Genomic DNA, 19,819 nt, shown 5'->3' with positions numbered 1-19,819 from the left:
GTTGCTGCGAAACACCTTTTGTGTTGTGTTGGGTTCACAAAAGGAGTTGAAGTACCAGCTTGTGCTGGGAGCACGCACTTACCAGGAACTGGCAGTTTGCGCCATCCAGACTTGCTGCCTGTTGTGTGAACCTTCCCTTAGAATGGCTTGATTTCTGTAGCTACGAAGAACAAAATAGGTTACTTACCTATTTCTGAAGATCACATAGCCCTCCCTGCTGCTGTAGTTTTTCTCAAGGTTTTGTGATTTGCAGTGATGGTCTTTGCACTGAGGGAGGATAGGTAAGGTGTTCTCGTCCCCCCCCCCCTCTCTCACATACACACACACGGCAGGGCTCATGTCAAAATGCTCTGAAGCAAAGCTCTAGAAGGTTCTGAATGAGGTACTACACAAGTGCAATGCCCATTTGTGTGATTCGCACAGATGCCAACTCAAGTAACAGATCCTTGTGGCAGCTAGGTGGGCTCTGCACCTGCACAGCAGCCACCACGGAGGCTATTTGAAAGCTCCACAAGGTGCCTCTTCCCCTCATTTCTTTTCCTTCTGCCGTGCACTTCCCTAGGGTTCTGCACCGCAACCTTGGTTTCTGGAACACAAAAAGAACATTTTTTTATCCTTATATTTCTCATTTATCCTGACTTTTGGACTGTTTTTACTGGATTTGTCTCTGCCTATAGTTTTGGACTTGGTATTTTCATGTTTTTTCTGGTTCTTACCTTGGCCCATTTTTTTACTACATTTACACTTTCGTTTTGGATTTGGCTTTTCATGCTCCATTGGCTTTAACCTCAGAATTCCCTGACCATTCTGTTTCCCCCCTCAATCTCGAAATGCTAATTTATTCTCTCATGGACTTGAAGAAAACCTTTTAAATGTTGCACCTCATGCCACGGAACTTTAGCATCCTCTGACAGCCACGAGCTCTACCTACTGTATCTTGGAGAGGACCATAACATACAATCCTGCAGGATATGTCTGCCCTTTTCCAAACAGACGAGGAAGAGCCAGGAGCTCCTCTTAAGAGCCGCACTTTATGAACCAGCCCTTCAACTGCCAACACCGATGCCAGCAACATCGACAGCATTGATATCTAAGTTGATGTCGAAATCTCCATCCAACATTGGGGTTGACTTCCTTTAAAAAGGATCTCACAAAGGAATCCCACAGGCATAAGAAGAGAAAGAGCAATGGCTCCAATTCCTCCTCTTCTAAAAAGCTAAAGACATCCGAAGCCACTGCAATCCAAACTGCTGCCAAAGCCAACAGCATCAACATCTTTGATTCCGTCAGGGCGTCCGGCTTCAGCAACTATGATATTTATGACTTCCTCCTCTACTGCTTCTTCAAGGTTGACCATCGAGCACCATTCTGAACCAATGAACAAGCACCCACCTTGAGTGTGTTCTACATCAGTGCCCGACACTGGCACCAACATTGGTCCAAGTAATCCATTCCTCCTCTTCTTCACTGCAACCTGTTTTGGACAGACACTTCATGTCATGCTTCAACATCGACCAACCTTCGTTCTTCGGCTTCAACACTGATGACAGTGGCTCCACCCACATTGCTGATCTCAATTTTTCATCCCTTGCTTCAGTGTCGACGTTAATGTAGACAGCCTTTGAACTGAGCCTGCCTTCGACTTATTCGATGTCAAAGGACATTCAAATTCCTGACTTCAACTCCATATTGGACTCACCTCTTATTACATCTGGCTCAACATTTAAGGGTTCTGCCCTTTGTGGACCAGACGTTGATGATGACCTCAACCTCAGGAACTCGGGGAAACCTAAGACCCCATCTGCTTCTCTGGCTAGAGTTATTCCAGCTGTTTCTCCAGCAAGGGTGACTCTGCTTTCTTCTCTGGCCAGCGTCACCCCAACAGCTTTGCCTGTCCATGTACCATCTTCCTGGAGAGAACATCTGAATTTCTTTTTACCACTCCGGTCTCCTTATAGACGCAGGTTTGATTACTGGAGCTCACCAGGGGCTCTGGATTATGGCTATATGTGCAAGATGGGGCGCTTCCAGGACACAATGCTAGGACATTCTCCTCTTCCATACGATGAGGAATTCTGCCAATGAAAAATGAATAAACTTTGCTCCACTTTCAACAACCATAGCCAGCCTACTGACCCCTTAAAGAGCCCAGCTCACCCTGCACCATTAAATCAACCACCATCACATCCTGCTACACCTGCTCCTCAACCTCAAGTTCCTACACAACCTGACCAGCCTGTAGAACTTTTGCTACCACCGGATGCGCCTGTCTTACCTGACAAGCCTGCTCCCAACAATGATGTACCTTCATCATCTGACTCTGATACTGACTCTAGCATAACAGAGACTCCATCTGGAACCTCTCCAGATGACACCATCCCTAATAACCCTCCTGATTCCCCAACAGAGCAGACAACATCTTGTTGAATCCAAGTATCCGAAATGGCCAAGACTCTAGGCCTTGAACGAAGCATTGGTTACTCACCGTGAGGACTTCTTCTGGTTGCTGCTGTCAAGGCATCTCATGATGGGTTATCCTCGTCACGTGCTCCTGGGCAGGACTATGCAAATCAGATCAAAAAGGCAGTCCTATATAGCTCTGACGGGGATAACCCCGCCCCAGTTCTTCTAGGTCGAGCGAACCAGAGGGAAAGCATTAGATGGAGACAAAATACATAAACAGGAACCATGAATATAGGAAGAGTAGGATCAGCCAACGACAACAGAAAACGGGAGGGAACCGTCCCTTTCTATCCATAGGAAGATTCTTCCCCCGGAGGAGAGCAGCGTGCCACAAGGGCGGGCTGAGATGCCTTGACAGCAGCAACCAGAAGAAGCCCTCACGGTGAGTAAACAATGCTTCATTCTCGGTTGATGCTGTCAAGGCATCTCATGATGGGACATACCAAAGCAGTACGTCTACAGTCCCAGGGAGGGAAAATACGCTGCTCTATTCCTGGGGAAGAACTCTCTGAAGCGCTCTCCTCCCAAATGCCGCTTGAGCGGCAGAATACACGTCTAGCCTATAGTTTTATGAAAGTGGATGGATTTTTCCATACTGCCGCCTTGCAAATCTCCTGAACGGAGGCATTAGTAGCAAAGGCGGCAGAGGCAGCGGCCGACCTGGTAGAATGCGCCCAGATATTAGCTGGCAGAGGAACCTTTTGGGTTTCGTACGCTAAAGTAATACAAGCCCTAATCCACCTGGTGATAGTTCGGGAAGATATGGCCTCTCCCATGGAGATAGGTAAGAATGAGACAAACATAGTGTCAGTTCTACGGAAGCTAGCCGTTCTTTCGATGTATTGATTTAAACATCGACGAACGTCGAGTTTGTGCCATAGTTTTTCCCGGGGGTGTTCTGGATGAGGGCAGAAGGAAGGTAGGAAAACGTCCTGGGAAACGTGGAAATGGGAGACACTTTGGGGAGGATAAATGGGTCTGGAATTAACCGGACTGAGTCCTCCGAGAATACACAGCGTGCCTTGTGAATGGACAGCGCTCTGAGTTCGGAGACTCTTCTGGCCGAAGTGAGCGCCACCAGGAAGGCCAATTTTTGAGAAAGAAGCCTCAGCGGAATAGAACGGATAGGTTCAAAGGGGGGTTCCTGCAACGCTCTAAGAACCAGATTCAAGTTCCAAGATGGAAAAGGATGAATAACGGGTGGGGACAGTAAGGTGGCTCCCTGCAGAAATCTCTTCAGGAGGGAACGGTCCTTGGGGCTTGGAGATGATGACTCTCTCAAAATCGGTAACAAGGATGCCGCCTGTCTTTTGAGAGTGTTGGGTTTTAGACCCTTGTCAAGGCCATCCTGGAGGAAGTGCAAGAGGTGGGTAAGGGAGGCTCTGTCGCTGGGAATTTTATTTCGTCGGAGCCAACGCAGAAACATCCTCCACGTGTACTGATAGATACGGTTCGTAGAGTCTTTTCTGGAGGCCAGAATGGTTTCTGTCACTTTCTGTGGTATTCCCTGTGCTCGCAGCCGGCTCCACTCAGTCTCCAGGCGGCTAGCTGAAACCAGCCTGGGTTGGGGTGATGAACCGGCCCCTGAAGTAGAAGGTCTGGCCTCGGGGGAAGATGCCATGGCTGGTCTACCGCCATGGAGATCAGACCCGTGAACCAAGGATGTCTGGGCCAGAAGGGGGCCACCATGATGACCTCTGCTTCTAGGGTTCTTATTCTTCGAAGCACTCTGGCCAGAAGGGGAATTGGAGGGAAGGCGTACAGGAGTCCTCGGGGCCATCTGCAGGATAGCGCGTCTGTTCCCCAGGCTGACCGACAGGGGAACCTGGTGATGAAGGTTTCCGCCTTTGCGTTGAGGGGAGTGGCAAATAGGTCTGCTTGAGGATGTCCCCACTTGGATGCCAATTGTTCGAATATTGAACTGTTCAGCGACCACTCCCCTGGGAGCAGGTCCTCCCTGCTGAGCCAATCCACAATCGAGTTCAGGTCTCCTTTGACATGGTGTGCTGCAATGGAGCTGAGGTGATTCTCTGCCCAGGATAGGAGGAGGACCGACTCCTGAAAGAGGGAGCATGAGCGTGTTCCCCCTTGTCTGTTCACATGTGCCTTGGCCGTGGTGTTGTCCGTTTTTACAAGCACATCTTTTCCCTGGACCAGCGGCTGAAAACGTAGGAGAGCAAGGCGGATGGCCCTCAGTTCGATCCAATTTATAGAATGGGATTGTTCATGTTGGTCCCATTTTCCCTGCACCGAATGCTGGAGGCAGTGGGCTCCCCAGCCCCTGTTGCTGGAGTCTGTTGTGACTATTAACTTCGGACATTCTAGGAAGCGCTTGCCCATTGAGAGGTTCTGTGGGCGGGTCCACCACAGCAGAGACTTTTTGGCTTGTGGGGGCAGAATGACGGAGATGTTGCGCCTCCTGGAGATGTAAGGCTGGAAGCGCCGGAGGAACCACTGTAGGTCGCGCAGGTGCAGCCTTGCCCACGGAACCGCTTTGAGAGTAGAGACCATGAGTCCTAGGAGGCGGGCTAAGGACAAGACCGGTGACTTCTGGTGCGACAGAATCAGTCTCGTTTCTGAAATGACGACATGGACTCTGTCCTCCGGGAGGAAGACCCTGCCCTTCAGCGTGTCGATGATGACCCCGAGGTGGCGAATCCTCTGGGTCGGAGATAGGTGGCTCTTGGCTTCATTGATCAGAAAACCGTGTCGTTTCAGGGCTTCCAGAGTTCTTTCTAGGTCTCTTTTTGCTGTGCTGGGAGAATCCGATTTCAGGAGAAGATCGTCCAGGTATCCAAATATATGCACCCCCTGAAGGCGAAGAGGCGCAAGGACGGGGGCGAGTATCTTGGTGAAGGTCCTGGGCGCTGAGGCAAGGCCGAATGGAAGGGCCTTGTACTGATAATCCACTCCTGAGTACTTGAAACGAAGAAGGGGTCTGCTGTCGCGATGAATGGGGACGTGCAGATAAGCCTCCTTTAAGTCTATTGAAGTGAGCTGATCTCCTTGTTGCAGAGATTCTAAAATGGAGCGAAGTGACTCCATGCGGAATTTGCGGGTCTTTACATACGCGTTGAGGTGTTTCAGGTCGAGAACAGCTCTGCGGGAGCCGTCCTTTTGGGTACAGTGAACAGGATAGAGTAAACTCCTCTCCCCTCCTGGCCCTTTGGGACCAGCTCTATGGCTCCTATGTCCAGCAGGTGTTGAATGGCCAGGGACATTTCTGAATGCTTGGAAGAACAGCGAGAGCGTGGAGTGGGTAGAAACCTTGGGCGAGGAGAGGAGCTCAGTTCTATCCTGTATCCTGATTTTATTAAGTCCAGAGCCCAGGCATCCGTGATGTCGTGGAGCCATGAAGGAAGTAAGTTGGACAGGCGACCTCCTAGGCAGGAGGAATCTGAGTCAGAACTGAGGCTTCCCTTGTTGCTTTCCTTGAGTGCTAGTGTTGCGGAAGGTGGAGTTCCTGCTAGTAAAAAGTTGGCGGGGCCAGGAAGCCCTTGAACTGTGGAAGTCTCGGTCTCTGCCCCTGAAGGAGGGATGAAAGGAACGAAAAGGTTGGTAACTTCTTCTGAAGGGAGTCTTGTCGGGTTTTCGTGTTGCAGAAGGCATGGTCTTCTTTTTGTCCTTAGATTCGACCAGGATGTTCTCCAATGCTGAATCTCAGAACAATTTCGAGCCCTCGTATGGTAGTGCACACAGGTTATTCTTGGAAGCGGAGTCTGCGTGCCAGGCTTTTAGCCACAGGTGCCGTCTGCCAACCACGGATGCTGCTGATGTTCTTGAGGAGTAACGGATGGAGTCGAGGGACATATCGGCAATGAGGGCCTGCACGCGCTGAAGCTTCAGTAGTTGTTGTCTGAGATGGACAGATTTGGGGGGTGTCTCGTCAATAAGGTCGTTGATCCATAAGAGGCTGGCTCTGGCCGTCATTGAAGCCACTGCGGAGGAGCGGGTGGCCAAGGATGAGTTGTCGTGGACGCGTCGGAAAGTGAAATCCACCTTCTTGTCGGAGGCATCTTTTAAGAATCCTTCTCCATCTCTTGGAACCAGGGAGCCGCTGCTCAGCTGGGAGATGGGAGCGTCGGTGGTTGGAGTCTTCAGTAACGAGGAAGGTTCTTGTTGGAAGGTGTAGAACCTGGTGGCCAATGATGTTGGTTTCTTAGGAACACTTGGCGTAGCCCACTCCGCCTTGATGACCTCTGAAAAATAAACTGGCATAGGCAGAGGTAATTCACGTGGCTGTGGTTTGGGAAAAACCAGGTCGCCCTTGGGGTTCTGGCTTGGATCTGAGGGGGGTTTGGCCAGAAGACCAATAGCGGTTAAGACCTTGGTCATGAGGGGGTTAAAGTCTTCCGGGGTGAATAAACGTTGAGAGACCTGAGATTGCTCCAGGTCCTCAGCCCCCGACCAGTCCCCTTCATCTCTATCAGGCTCGGGATTTTCCTCACGATCCCCCTCTCCCCCTACGTTACCCCCAGGGTTCTCGTCTGCCTCCTCCTCCAGGGGAGGGGACGGTGCAGGAAGCCCTTTATTCCTCACTGGGCGGATGGTTGTGGCTGTGGGGTCCGCCGACTCCTCCCCAGATATTTCAGAGGAGTGAACAGAGATAGTCTTGGAAGATTTTTGGGGCTTTTTTAACTTTTTCAAATGTCTCTTTTTGGATTTAGCTTTTCTGGGTGGAGGGGATGGGGAGGAGGAGGTTGAAGATTCCTCAGAGGAGGAGGAAGAGAGATGCCTGCGCCTTTTAGAATGCTTTCATCTTTTAGGGTTCTTTAAGAGACTCAGAGACTCTGAAATGGCTGTTTTAAGCCAGCTTTGCCATTCCGGGGGAACCTGGGGAGGAATGGGCTGACTGCCAGCAGCTTCCGATAGGGGGGAACCCTCCCGCCCCTCCGACAGGGTCGATCTCACCAGACTCGCTGTAGCCGAAGTAGAAGCAGTAATGGCCGTAACTCCCGCCCTTTCTGAGGCGACGCCATCTTGGGCAATATGGAGATCGCTAGCGGGGGCCGCCATCTCGACTTGGGAGGGAAAAGCGTGAATCTCCGCTTGTGAGGGGGGTGGATTCAGGAGCGGTCTTAGCGTGCCCGCTCTGAGGCACTCGTTAAGCTCAGCAAAAAGAGGCTCCGCTTGATCACCACCGCGTTCCGAAGCCAAGCTGCGCGTTAAGCACCTCGGTCGCTCTTAGCACTCTCTCCCCTCCGTACTGCCTGAGGACTCGCCTCCCGAAGGGCGATCGAATGCAGGACCTCTCCAGCTGCCTGCCCAGAAAGAACGGAGTCAGCCAGGGCCGGGGCAGGGAGGATAGGGGTGCTAAGCTCTTTAGAACATAGGGGAGCGGTAGGAGGCGGGTTGCCCGGTCTCCTCGAGTGCCTAGGGAAACGCTCGAAGTGGCATCCGGTTGGCACAAGCACGTTTATGGCCCTTCTTAGACTTCTGAAGCCCCTAGAGGAATGCTCCATACAACGCTGTCCCGGGAAGGACGGGATGTGTGTGGGGGGGTCGCCACAAAAAAACGACACACAAGGATGAAACGGCCAAAAACTAATAAGATTAAAAAAAAAAAATACACTACACGACAGATACGAGGGAACAATAAGGCACAAGGACTGGGAAGGAGGACAATTGAGGAATACAAGCCTGAACTGGAGGAGGACGCGAGAAAGAGCAGCCTGCCAGGAGCAACAGGATGAGAAGAACTGGGGTGGGGTTATCCCCGTCAGAGCTATATAGGACTGCCTTTTTGATCTGATTTGCATAGTCCTGCCCAGGAGCATGTGACGAGGATAACCCATCATGAGATGCCTTGACAGCATCAACCGAGAACTGAAATTTCCAGCTAAGACTGTAAGCAACTCGGTCTATGATTTAATAGCCTCTTCCTTAATGACCACACCTGCGGCCTTACCCATGCGGCCTGTTCTAATCAATTCTGCAAAGGCTCCCTGGGAGGCTCCATCTATGGCTTCCACTTTGCGCAGGCTTGAAAAATTCTAGCACATACAGGAGGAAGATTGTCAGTTTTTTTATTTAAACAGCTCCCACCCAATTCCTTAGTGGTGGATTGCGCCCTTTGCTCTAGGTCAGGAAAACATCATTCTACCCTGGTTTATGACAGAAACTCCATAAACTGCTATGGTGGGTTATATGTTCATTTTTTTGTATCAAGTATACTATTTGATTTTGTGACTATAATTATGCTTTGAATTCATAGCATAAATTTTCTGTTTTTGAAGGCAGAAAACTGGACACAGTGGGTCATAAAATCTACTCATCTTCACTAAGTATGAAGGTCTCAGATGATATTGCCTACTTGTCCAAATTTAATTATGCCATCTGGGAGGGCTTCAAAGAGGACATACAAGAGGCTCCTGTGCATCTACAGACTCTCTTTAAAGAACTCTTTGCAAAATCCTCTGATGTTACTCCTCAGTCATTAAGTACTGCAAAACACTTATAAGTGTTTTATAACTCAGTCTCAGTTACCAAGTCTTGCACTATGGCTAGTGCAGTCTCGCTTTGAAGGCATGTGTGGTTGCAGTCTTCATCTTTGCAACAGGACATGCATGACAAAATAGAGGACTTGCCCTCCAACAGGGAAGGGCTATTTGGTAAGGAAGCTGGCTAAGTAATGTAAAGGATGAAGAAATCTAAATTCACTGCCTGCACGTTTGTGTCATCCTTTTCCTCTGTCAGGTTTTATACTCAGAAATTCCGCAAACCTGACAAATTTAGAAGCTCCTGTTTTTGCAATGACTGTAGGGGTTATTGGAGATCTTTTCCTCAAACTCCAAAAAGACCCTTTTCACACCACCAGAAGATGAGAAGCCAGGAGACCTCCAAACAAGGCCTTTGACTTCTTAGAACCCTCATCCATTTCTCCCATTTCTTCTGTTATCCAGCCTGCCCCCTAGCACCCTGCTGTCTTATCACCTCCAACACTTTGGTGTTATGTATTGTTTCCACTGGCTACGCCTTCGGGTTCTTGTCCACTCCTCCCTTTATGGGAATAAAACATACCCCCGTAACTCCTACACTTCTAGCAGAGGTTCAAAATCCCTTATCCAAAGGAGCGATAGAGCCAGTCTCTTCAGAGCAATGGGCGGGGTTCTAATCCCGATACTTTCAAGTGGAGATGGTGGCCTTCGCCCCATACTGGACCTTCGTCTACTCAATGAATTCATACTCACCAGGAAGTTTCCATCAGTTTCTTCCGCTCTTATCAGGGGATGAATGGTACACCACTTTAGACTTAAAATATGTCTATTTTCATATTTCCTTGGCATTGAAGTTACCTGCATTTCACAGTGGGAGATCAGGTCTTTCAATAGGCTGTTCTATCTTTCGGCCTATCAAATGCACTTCATGTATTCACAAGATGTATGAGCACAGTGGTCGCCCACCTGAGGACTCTGGAAATTTCCATCTTTCCATACTTGGACAATGGGCCGATCACATCCAACGACATGGATCTTCTCTGGTCCTAGGTTGCAGAAGTCCTCTCCCTATTGGAAATGCTCGGCATCCAGGTCAACTGGAAGAAGTCAAATTTGAATCCTCAGGTGCTATCTTAGATGTCTCTCTGAAGCGAGCCTTTGTCCCACCAGAAAGGCAGCAAATGATCCACAATACAATTCTTATGTTCCATGCCAACCTATGCCTTTTGGGTCTCATGGCCTCGTGTATAGCCACAGTACCATGCACCAGACTTTGGATGCATTGCCTCCAAGTATGGCTGCTTTCTGTATTCCATCCCAACATTGATGATCAAGATCTTCCCTTAGAGATTCCGGTCTCTGTTCTGGACTCACTTCTATGCTGGACTCTTCCAAAAAACCTGAACGTTAGCCTTCCATTCCAACCTTCCGCATCATCAGTCTCACAACAGACACATCCCTTATAGAGTGGGGTGCACACTGCAAGGGTCTGTGTGCCAGGGGACTCTGGAACCACCAATAAACTCTCCGTCACATCAGTTTCTTGGAGCTCATGGTGGTTTTCTTGGCCCTGAAGTCCTTCCTGCCTCTCCTCTCAGGAAAGACTGCTCAAGTCATTCTCGACAACACTACGGCCATTGCCTACTTGAATCATCAAAGTGGCACGGTCTCCAAGTACTTGTGCAAACTTGCCATCCAAATATGGGAGTGATGCATAATACAGTGTTTACCCACTGGCCCTACACATTGTGGGAATAGACAACATCCTTGCAGACAATCTAAACAGACAGATAACCAATGTAGATCAACTCTAGTGGGAACTTCATACCGATGTTCTGAACTCTCCCCTCCCCACTGTAGGGGATTGCCCGTGGATCAATTTGTTACCAGACAAACCAAAAAAGCCAGGTGTACTGCTCAAGGGCTGCAGTGGGCAAATGGTCCCTTGGTGACACCTTTCAGATCCCATGGGCAAAATCTTTTCTACATTTTCTCAGCCTTCCCATTCATCTCCAGTGTAGTCAGCAGAATCTTCCAAAAGAAAACAGAATGCATTCTACTTACCCCATGGTGGCTGAGACAGCCTTGGTTTCCTCTTTTCTTTCACCAGTCTTGGGGATCCCACTGCTATCTTTGATACCGTCAAGATCTTCTCCACCAGAGCAGTGGCTAGGTCCTCCATCACAGTTTGAGGACCCTGAAAATGACAGTGTGGAGGCTGACCTTTTGACCAACAACCTTCTACATGAATGGAAGGCCTCCACAAGGAAGAATGATTCCTGTAAATGGAAAAGATTATCTATCTATGCCCATTCTAAAGGCTTTGGCCAGTCCAAAGCATCAGCTCGTCAAATCTTACTTTACCTGACTTCCATCAATTAAACTAGCCTAACTCTTCCATCAAAGTTCACTTGTCGGTAATATCCACCATGCACATGGGTTGGGGCTCTGTCGGTCTTTTCTCATCCAGACTGTAAATAGTTCATGAAGGGACTGAACCTCTTTCCTCCACTCAAGGAGCCAGTGCAACCTGTCCCTGGTTCTTTCTACACTGCCTGAGGACCCTTTTGAGCTGCTACATTCAACCTCTCTTAAACTGATATTGTTTAAGGTGGCTTTCCTTGTAGCTATTACAATAGATTGGAGAATTAGTGAACTTGCTGCACTACGGATAGATGGCCCCTACTCTATATTCTATCCTAACAGGGTAGTAATGAGGTCTAAGCCATCATTCCTTCCAAAGATCATAGACTTCCACATTAACCAAGATACCGACTTGCGCACTTTCTTTCCTAATCCTAAAATGCCTCTCGAGCAATCATTGCATTCATTAGACATTTGGAGAACTGTCCTATATTACCTGGTGCATACAAAAGACTTCAGGTGTACCCATATATTCTTTGTCACCTTTGAGGGCAGAAATAAGGGTGAACCAGTCTCCAGGCAAAGGCTGTTGGAATGGCTGGTCTAAGCTATCCTTTCCTGTTACAAAAAGCAAGGAGTCTCTCCACCCTCCAACTTCAAGGTTCATTCAATGAGAGCAATGGCAATGTCAGCTGTGTACCTGTCTGCCGTTAATTTCTCAAACATCCATAAAACTGCCACCTGGTCATCTGATCAACCCTTTATTCAACGTCATACTCTTGCAGCTTTGCGGCTGGCTTTGGGAAGTCTGTACTCAATAAATTTCTTTAAATTCTCACCTCCTATTTGGGAGCTAGCTACTCGCCCAATGTTAGGAATGATGCATAGCCATCACCAGGATAAACAGTTGCTCATCTGTAAATTTTGATCCTTTGGTGGCTTGGCATCATTCACAACACCCTCCCAGCCTCTCCACTCATCTGATACATGAGGACCTCGTTAATCGTAGGTCCAATACTCACGGTTTGATATCTGCAGTTGGGTAATAGGCAACCGACCTTGGTATACGTGAGAAAAAAACCCGGGGTGGGGGAGGGTTAAATCCGCAGGTCAAGGGTGGCCAGAAATGAGCTTGGAGGTAATTTCCGGCCACCATTTTGAGTAGGGCAGAGACCGGCAGACGTTAGGAGCTATTTTATAGCTTTTTTTAAAAAGGCCAAAAATACTGTGATTTTTGGTTAATTTTCTCCTCTTGGGTTGCATTGCTGGAATGCAGGGGACCTGAAGAGCATGGTAGGGCACTTTATTTGGCAGGTTTTCATTGTTTTCCCACCCATTTTTCGCTCATTCCGATTCCCGCTGGAACCTAGCCCATTACCCTAATGTATCAGTATTCACGGTTCCAGCATCCATGGCACTAGCTGGGAATGGAACCCACGCAAATACTGAGGTTTTCTTATACACTTACCTGCTTCGTTGCTGTCCTGTAGAAGCTCCAGTAATCACAGTCAGTCTAGGAACTGAGGCGCTTGCTGCCCGAAGAGACCAAGCATGTTTCACATGCGAAGGGCAGGGCTTCAAGCGCCTTATGGAGCTTTCAAATCCCTCCATGGTGGCTGCCCAATGTTGTGAATGATGCCAAGCCATCAAAGGATCAAAAGTTACAGGTAAACAACCTGTTTTTGTACCCAGAATGTTGGGGGCAATATGCTAAATCATTGTAAACCGCTTAGAGAGCTCCGGCTATAGAGCGGTATATAAATGTAAGTGCTATTGCTATTGCTATTTTATAGGTAAGCAATCTGCTTTTCCTTTGCCCTGAAATATGCAAAATTCTAAGGCAAGTTCAGAGTTCAGCTAGATGAGATGCAAGAGATCCAAAGTCAGGGTCTCTAATTTTATTATTTATTATTATTATTATTATTAAGTTTAACTCTTCCTCCCATTTTCCTCACTCAACCCCTCCTTGAAGTTGGAATTTGGCCTGAAAGCAAAACATACAGATATCCATATGTATTCCTCACAAAGCAAATAGCTTTAAGATGGCAATTTAGATTTCCATCATAAAGCAATATTAAAAGGGGGGGGGGGTTCCTCCATCAGTTTCTTCCAACACCCCCACCACCACCACTACTGCTTTTAACCTTTAAAAACTGTACTGCAGATTCTCATCATAGATCTTCCTTGTCTCATCTAATTTGACCCCCAAAGCATGGGGATTGGAACTGGGAGATGTAAAATCACAGATGAGCCAAGAGTGGTATGTACCTGCCCTTCTCAGGCTTGAAACTGAACTGATTTGGGTTTTAACATATCTGAAGCATGTTTCTCACAATAAAGGAAAACTAATGCATCATGCTAAGGTACCTTGTATAATTGTGTGCATATGTTTTGTGTCAACTATGGCTTGAGGAATAAATTTTCATGCAGAGCTTTCTGAAAGACCAGGGAGGATTTCTAGGTCTAACATCGCTGAGGGCCGACTCTGTTCCTATTGTTCAGAAAAAAATATTCAGAGAGAAAAAGTAATGGCTATTAGAAAAAACAAGACAAGGGGATAGAAAATAGAGGCTGGTGAACAGCCCAAAAGTAGCTCAGAGGGCCTGCTCTAGAAAATAGCTTCATTTGTGTCTTCAGCTGATTCTCACTTTTCTCCTCAGTTATCTGGACATGCCTGTGGTTTGTTGGCTTCTGTTTCCTAGCCAATCAATGGAATCGGTCAACTCACACCTACTTGCTTGGAACTAGTGCAGCACAGGCCAGCATCACCTTTGCCTTCCTCTCCATTCCATGCTGGGTGAGTCAGTCAAGTATCCCCCCTTTTATTTTGAAGTGAAGAGACCCCCTACTGAGTCAGCCACAGAAGCAGAATACTTCTACTGCAGCCCTGCAGGGGTGAAAAGATAACCCCATCTTTTATCAGAATGAAATTGACCCCTTCTAGGAAGCAGGTGGCACTAACGCTAGTCATTAAAGCAGATGAAGGACAGATGAGGAAAGGATAATTGGAAAGGGCAGTATTTTTCCATATGGTAAATGTTCTTTATCTTTCTGAAATGATGTGCAAGCAGCTAATTCTCTTTAGCACAACAGGTATACTAAAGCTGAGCTAAGGCAAACTGGTGCCTTATGACAGTCTTGTTCTTTATTCTGAGTGTGTGTGTTTGGAATGGCTGCCAAATTGATTCACGGTGCAGAATGGGTTTTCATATTAATCACAAAGAATGAGACACAAAAACGGCAGTTAAAGGTTGTCTTCTTATTGGTCTGATATTAGTTGTAGCATCTACTTTTTTGAGAACCAATTCAGAGTGGCAATCCACTGCTTAGAATAGAGAATGGAAACAATAAGGCTTTTCAAACCATGTCCTGGCTAGGATTCAGAAAGAGGAGGGAAGTGGTTGGAATATCATTCAACTTACTGGAGGTGGTGACGGGGTCAGGGGCAGGAAATGAGGACAAAGAATGATACAACAAATATATACATATTTTTAGAAGTCAATGCCATATTTTGGGATGTGGTCAAAACTTTGGTCCTAGCTCTAGAAAAGTTAAAGGTCATTGGATTGGGAGGAGGAACATTGCACGCTACTTTAATTTCCCAGAACAAAGTGCAAGAAATACAAACCTAAACAGTGGGGCAAAAATACTGGGCAACATCCAGATAAGTTAGTCATGACTAAGTCTCACTGGCTGACATCCAGACAATTTACCCACAAGTTACTCTAAAGGACAACTTAATTTCAATAGGACTTCCATCGAGTACTTTAGTCACGATGTCAGCCACTGAAATTAATGGGACTGGAATTAGTAGAGACTAATGTTCCATTTATTTGAGTGGCGCTTAATCATGACTAACTAGTCATTATGTTGCCGATTAATAGGCACAGACCACTTTTTGTCACCCAGTTTAGAAAGCAGACCTCCGGGTATTTGGGCATTGCTATCTGAAGTTATTGGTCTATACTGAGAGAACCAAACCCACCTCACAGATAGATTATTGGCTTATCTTACAAATAGGGTATCTGATATTTAAAGTGCACATGCGCACGCACGTGCACACACATGCTAGGGAAGACCTTGCCAACTTTTTGTCTTAAGATTCAGACCTCAATACATTTTCACCAGTTTCAGTGTTTGTCAAGAAAATGCTTCAGGACAGAGCTCTTCTGGAGCATGTTTATTCCTTCATTCCTTGTGGAACTGGGTGACTCATACTTCCCATCAACAAGCTGCAGAATTAATCAGGAGGAGCCTTCACATGAGAGCAGTTGCAGCAGGCCTTCATTTACAAGCTGGCACAGAGTGAACCAGAACAATTTAGGACTCAGTGCAGCCCACGACTGGAATTTGTTAGGCCAGGAAGGCTGAGCAGTTAAAATCTTTAACTCTAGTAGGAACCATTGGTAACATCTAATCAGGTGCCCTGTCAAGTTCAGGGCAATTGAATTTCCTATGTTCACTCTATTAGCCCACCAAGTCAAATTTGCCAAAACCACACCTTTTCAGTTGTAAAAGACGACTTTGGTCAATGAGAAACTGGAAAATTTGTAGTCGGTTTCACTCAGTAATGAGGAGAGATGGTCACAGTCACAGGATATTTAAGAACCCCCACAAAAATGGAAACTGGCTTTTTCATTTAAAATATATTATGGTCAATATTCTTTGTAAGCCTAGAAAAAAACAAACACGCTTTTGCTCACTGAAGAACAAAATAGTCCATCTCTTTTCTCTTGCTAATCTAAGCTAATCATTTTACATGCAAAACCTAGTAAGAATCGTTTGGGATTTTAACATAGTTTCAGTTCTCTTTGATTTGCCCAGCTCCCAGTTTCCCCTATATTTACTCACCTCCAGCTCTCTTCACCTTGCCAGTTCTCTGAACCCCGTAATCCTCCACCAACTTCCTCTCACCATTTAATATTTATAAAAGCACTAGATGAGTTTCCAATCACCTCTGCATGGCATGCCATTTTCATCTACAAATACAGAGTGACTATCTGTGCTTGGCCAATGTGGATAGAGCCAACAGTTTCCACTGCGGTTTATAAGATCAGTCATCTCAGAAGTTCAAAGGCTTGATGCATTTTAGTTGCTCAACAGTATAATACAATATTAATTTGTTTTCAAACACAAAAGGCTTTCCATGTAATCCCTTCATACTACTCACATAAAACATTTTTTCCTGGTTTTACCTAGAAAAACCCTGAACAGAATCAGATCTTCTCTTTTCTACTTTGCTTTTTAAAAAAACCCATTACCTTATCCCACTTTTTGTTTGTAATATAATTTTTTTAAACAACATAAAAACAGCTCTGCTGGATCAGGCCCAAGGCCCATCTAGTCAAGCATCCTATTGCACATAGTAGCCCACCAGATGCCTCTGGGAAGCCTGCAGGCAAGAGCTCAGGGCATGCCCTCTCTCTTACTGCTACCCCCTGCAAGTGGTATTTAGAGGCATCTTGCCTCTTAGGCTGGAGGCAGCTTATAGCCCTCGGACTAGTAGCCATTGATAGACTTGTCCTCCATGAATTTATCTAAGCTCTTCTTAAACCCATCCAGGCTGGTGGCTGTCAACACACCCTGTGGCAAAGATTTCCATAGATTAATTATGCATTGTGTGAAAAATACTTCATTTTGTCAGTCCTAAATTTCTTGGCAATCAGTTTCATGGGATGGCCCTCTGGTTCTAGTATTATGCAAGAGGGAGAAATATTTCGATCAACTTTCTCCACACTATGCATGATTTTATAGACCTCTATCATGTCGCCCCTCAGTCCTTTTTCTAAACTAAAAAGCCCCAGGTATTGTAGCCTTATAAGGAAGGTGCTCTAGGCCCCTGATCATCTTCGTTGCCCTCTTCTGCACCTTTTCCAGTTCTACAATGTCCTTTTTGAGGTATGGTGACCAGAACTGTACACACTACTCCACATGTGGCCATACCATAGATTTGTATAAGGGCATTATGCTATTAGCAGTTTTATTTTCAATCCCCTTCCTAATGATTCCAAGCATGGAATTGGCTTTTTTCACAGCTGCCACACATTGTGTCAACACTTTCAATGAGCTGTCCACTACAACCGCAAGATCCCTCTCCTGTTCAGTCACCAACAACTCAGACCCCATAAGCATATATGTGAGGTTGGGTTTTTTTGCCCAATATGCTTTACACTTGCTAACACTGAACCACATCTGCCATTTTGTTGCCCACTCCCCCAGTTTGGATAGATCCTTTTGGAACTCCACACAATCTATTTTCGATTTCACTATCCTAAATAGTTTGGTGTCATCTGCATATTTGGCCACCTTGCTGCTTACCTCAACTTCTTGATCATTTACGAATAAATTAAAAAGCACCGGTCTCAGTACAGATCCCTCTGGGGACCCAACTTCTTACTTCCCTCCATTTAGAGAACTGTCTATTTATACCTCCCCTGTTTCCTGTCCTTCAACCAGTCACTAATCCGCACATGAATATGAATGCACATTTGTTTTATTACAAACAAGCTACTTATTAATAGTTATTTACCTGGCACTTTGATTGTGCTGAGCATACACCACAGTTTCAGTATGTCCTCACAATAGTTGTTTTGAAGAATACAAGAAATAGTGATTTACATTACCTAAACTAAATCTCAAGTCCATAACCAAAGTTGTGATTTTAATCCAGATCTCAAATCAATATTCTCACAATTAGCCCACTCGCTTCTTGATTTAATTGTGCTTCTGGTTCTTGCATTTTGCCATCAATTTACACCAGCTAAGGAACCAACCATTTTCATAGCTGCATACAAGTACTTGACCCACCACCTTTTCTCCCCCACAGGTATACCTGGCCTACCTGGCTCTGAAAAATCTCTGGGCTGAGCCACCTGTTCCTTACAAGCGGACCTTGGATGAAGGATCTGTTGCCTTGACCACCCTTTCCTCTTCCACCACCACTGCCATTCCTAACAATATGGGGTACCCTGACAATGTGGGTCCAAACCCCTACCCATCCACTCCTGTACCCAATCGACTAACATTAATGAATGCTGATGACTAGGCAATCATTTATTCCTGCCATAAATAAAGAAGAGGGGGAGAGGGAGAGAGAGAGAGTCTGTTGCCAAACCAGAACACTTATTTTATATATGTTTGCCTTTGCTAAGAGCAGAGCAACACAAAAGTCGGACCACACACAAACACACACACACACACACACACACACGGTGCCCAGAACCATTATGTCCTGGAGGGAGGAGGACCCAGCCTACCTGTTAAAAAGAGAATGGAGTAGCTTTACAAAAGCAAAGGAAAGGTGCTCCCTATTTCCTGCTTTGCTTGCTTGCTCAGGTTCTGCACCATATTCTGGTGCTTGCCCCAGCCCTTTAGAGCCAGAACAAGCAGGCAGCACAGCCCCACATTGCTGCTTCAAGCTGGAGAAATGCAGTACTGTGACAGCTACATATAAGGTCTCAGCCTTAAAAGGTCAGCAACCTTATGACCAGAGAAGACACACACACATACATCTGCCTTAGCACTTTGTTGTGTTCCCAGCTAGTGACAGCACTGTGTGGCTATTTTAGCTGTCAAGCCCAATTTTAAGGGGCCAAGATAAGCATATGTGCAAGTGCTGGGAGAGGCATTTGCCCTCTGTCACTCAGTTGCTTGCTTGGCTTCTTATCCCAATCTAGAGGCAAAATGGTTTCTCCATGCAATTTCTGTGGTTTTTCATGACTACTAAAAGCATGAGAAACTATTGACTGCTGCTGGGACAACATCATATTATGTGTAAATAAATCAAAACCATACCCTATCCATGCACCCCCCTAGACCACACATTAGTTAACCAAAACCTTGGAGACTTAATAAAACCAGCACCCCAACTTTACTTCTCTCCAAAAGAAGTTTTCTGCCTTCATAGTTTAAGAGAAAAGCTGGGGGGGGGGGGGCGACAATACCACTTTGAGTGCCAAACTCACACACCCAAACCAACAGACAAAATTCTGCATATGGATGCAGCCTTCTGCACACACTGCAAGTACAGATTTGCATGTGGATGCACATCTCCATCCACATTGCAATCTAAGCCCTATTGAACTGGCTGAATGTATCTTTTGACTAATGGAAATGCACATCTGCAGCCACCAGTAGTTACACCAGGACAATAGCTGGACTGGGGCCAGGAAACAAATGATTACTTTTCTGAAAAAAAGAAAAATAAATGCCAGTTTGTCAGCCTTGTGTTATTTTACTAGCTCAATTAATTATTTTACAATATTTAGGACTGGCAATATCTATCATCTTTTTCACCCCTATTAGATTAGACTAACCATGATTAGAACTACCCATCTCTTCCTCTTAACACACAAGACAAGTTTTCCTTCCAAACACCCATGACATGTAATTAATATTATTTTCAGGAGTTTTATGTTAAATTTTAAATATTTCCCTTACCAATACTATCTCCAAGATAGTAATTCCAGTTATTTTCAGAGTTGTTCTCAGGTGTGAGATTTACAGCAGTTGATGCATAAGAGTACCAGTCCTGTGCATACTTCCTTGGAGATAAA

The 19,819-nt window shown here is 46.2% G+C and overlaps 1 protein-coding gene across 5 annotated transcripts in view; it reads left to right on the top strand.

Moving 5' to 3' along the window:
* The window catches only part of SYNGR4 (synaptogyrin 4), a 42,897-nt gene extending 23,408 nt beyond the window's left edge, over positions 1-19,489 (top strand). For all 5 annotated transcript variants that reach the window (XM_053265101.1, XM_053265100.1, XM_053265098.1 and 2 more), the window contains exons 4-5: positions 13,925-14,061; positions 18,091-19,489. In XM_053265101.1, the coding sequence (XP_053121076.1) occupies positions 13,925-14,061; positions 18,091-18,309 (356 nt within the window). In that variant the 3' untranslated portion in view covers positions 18,310-19,489. The remainder of the gene's footprint in view (positions 1-13,924; positions 14,062-18,090) is intronic.
* Positions 19,490-19,819: the final 330 nt, after the last annotated feature.

This window comes from Hemicordylus capensis, chromosome 6, assembly GCF_027244095.1.
Source record: "Hemicordylus capensis ecotype Gifberg chromosome 6, rHemCap1.1.pri, whole genome shotgun sequence".
Classification (NCBI taxonomy): Eukaryota; Metazoa; Chordata; class Lepidosauria; order Squamata; family Cordylidae; genus Hemicordylus; species Hemicordylus capensis.
This window is presented reverse-complemented; position numbering and strand designations above follow the sequence as displayed.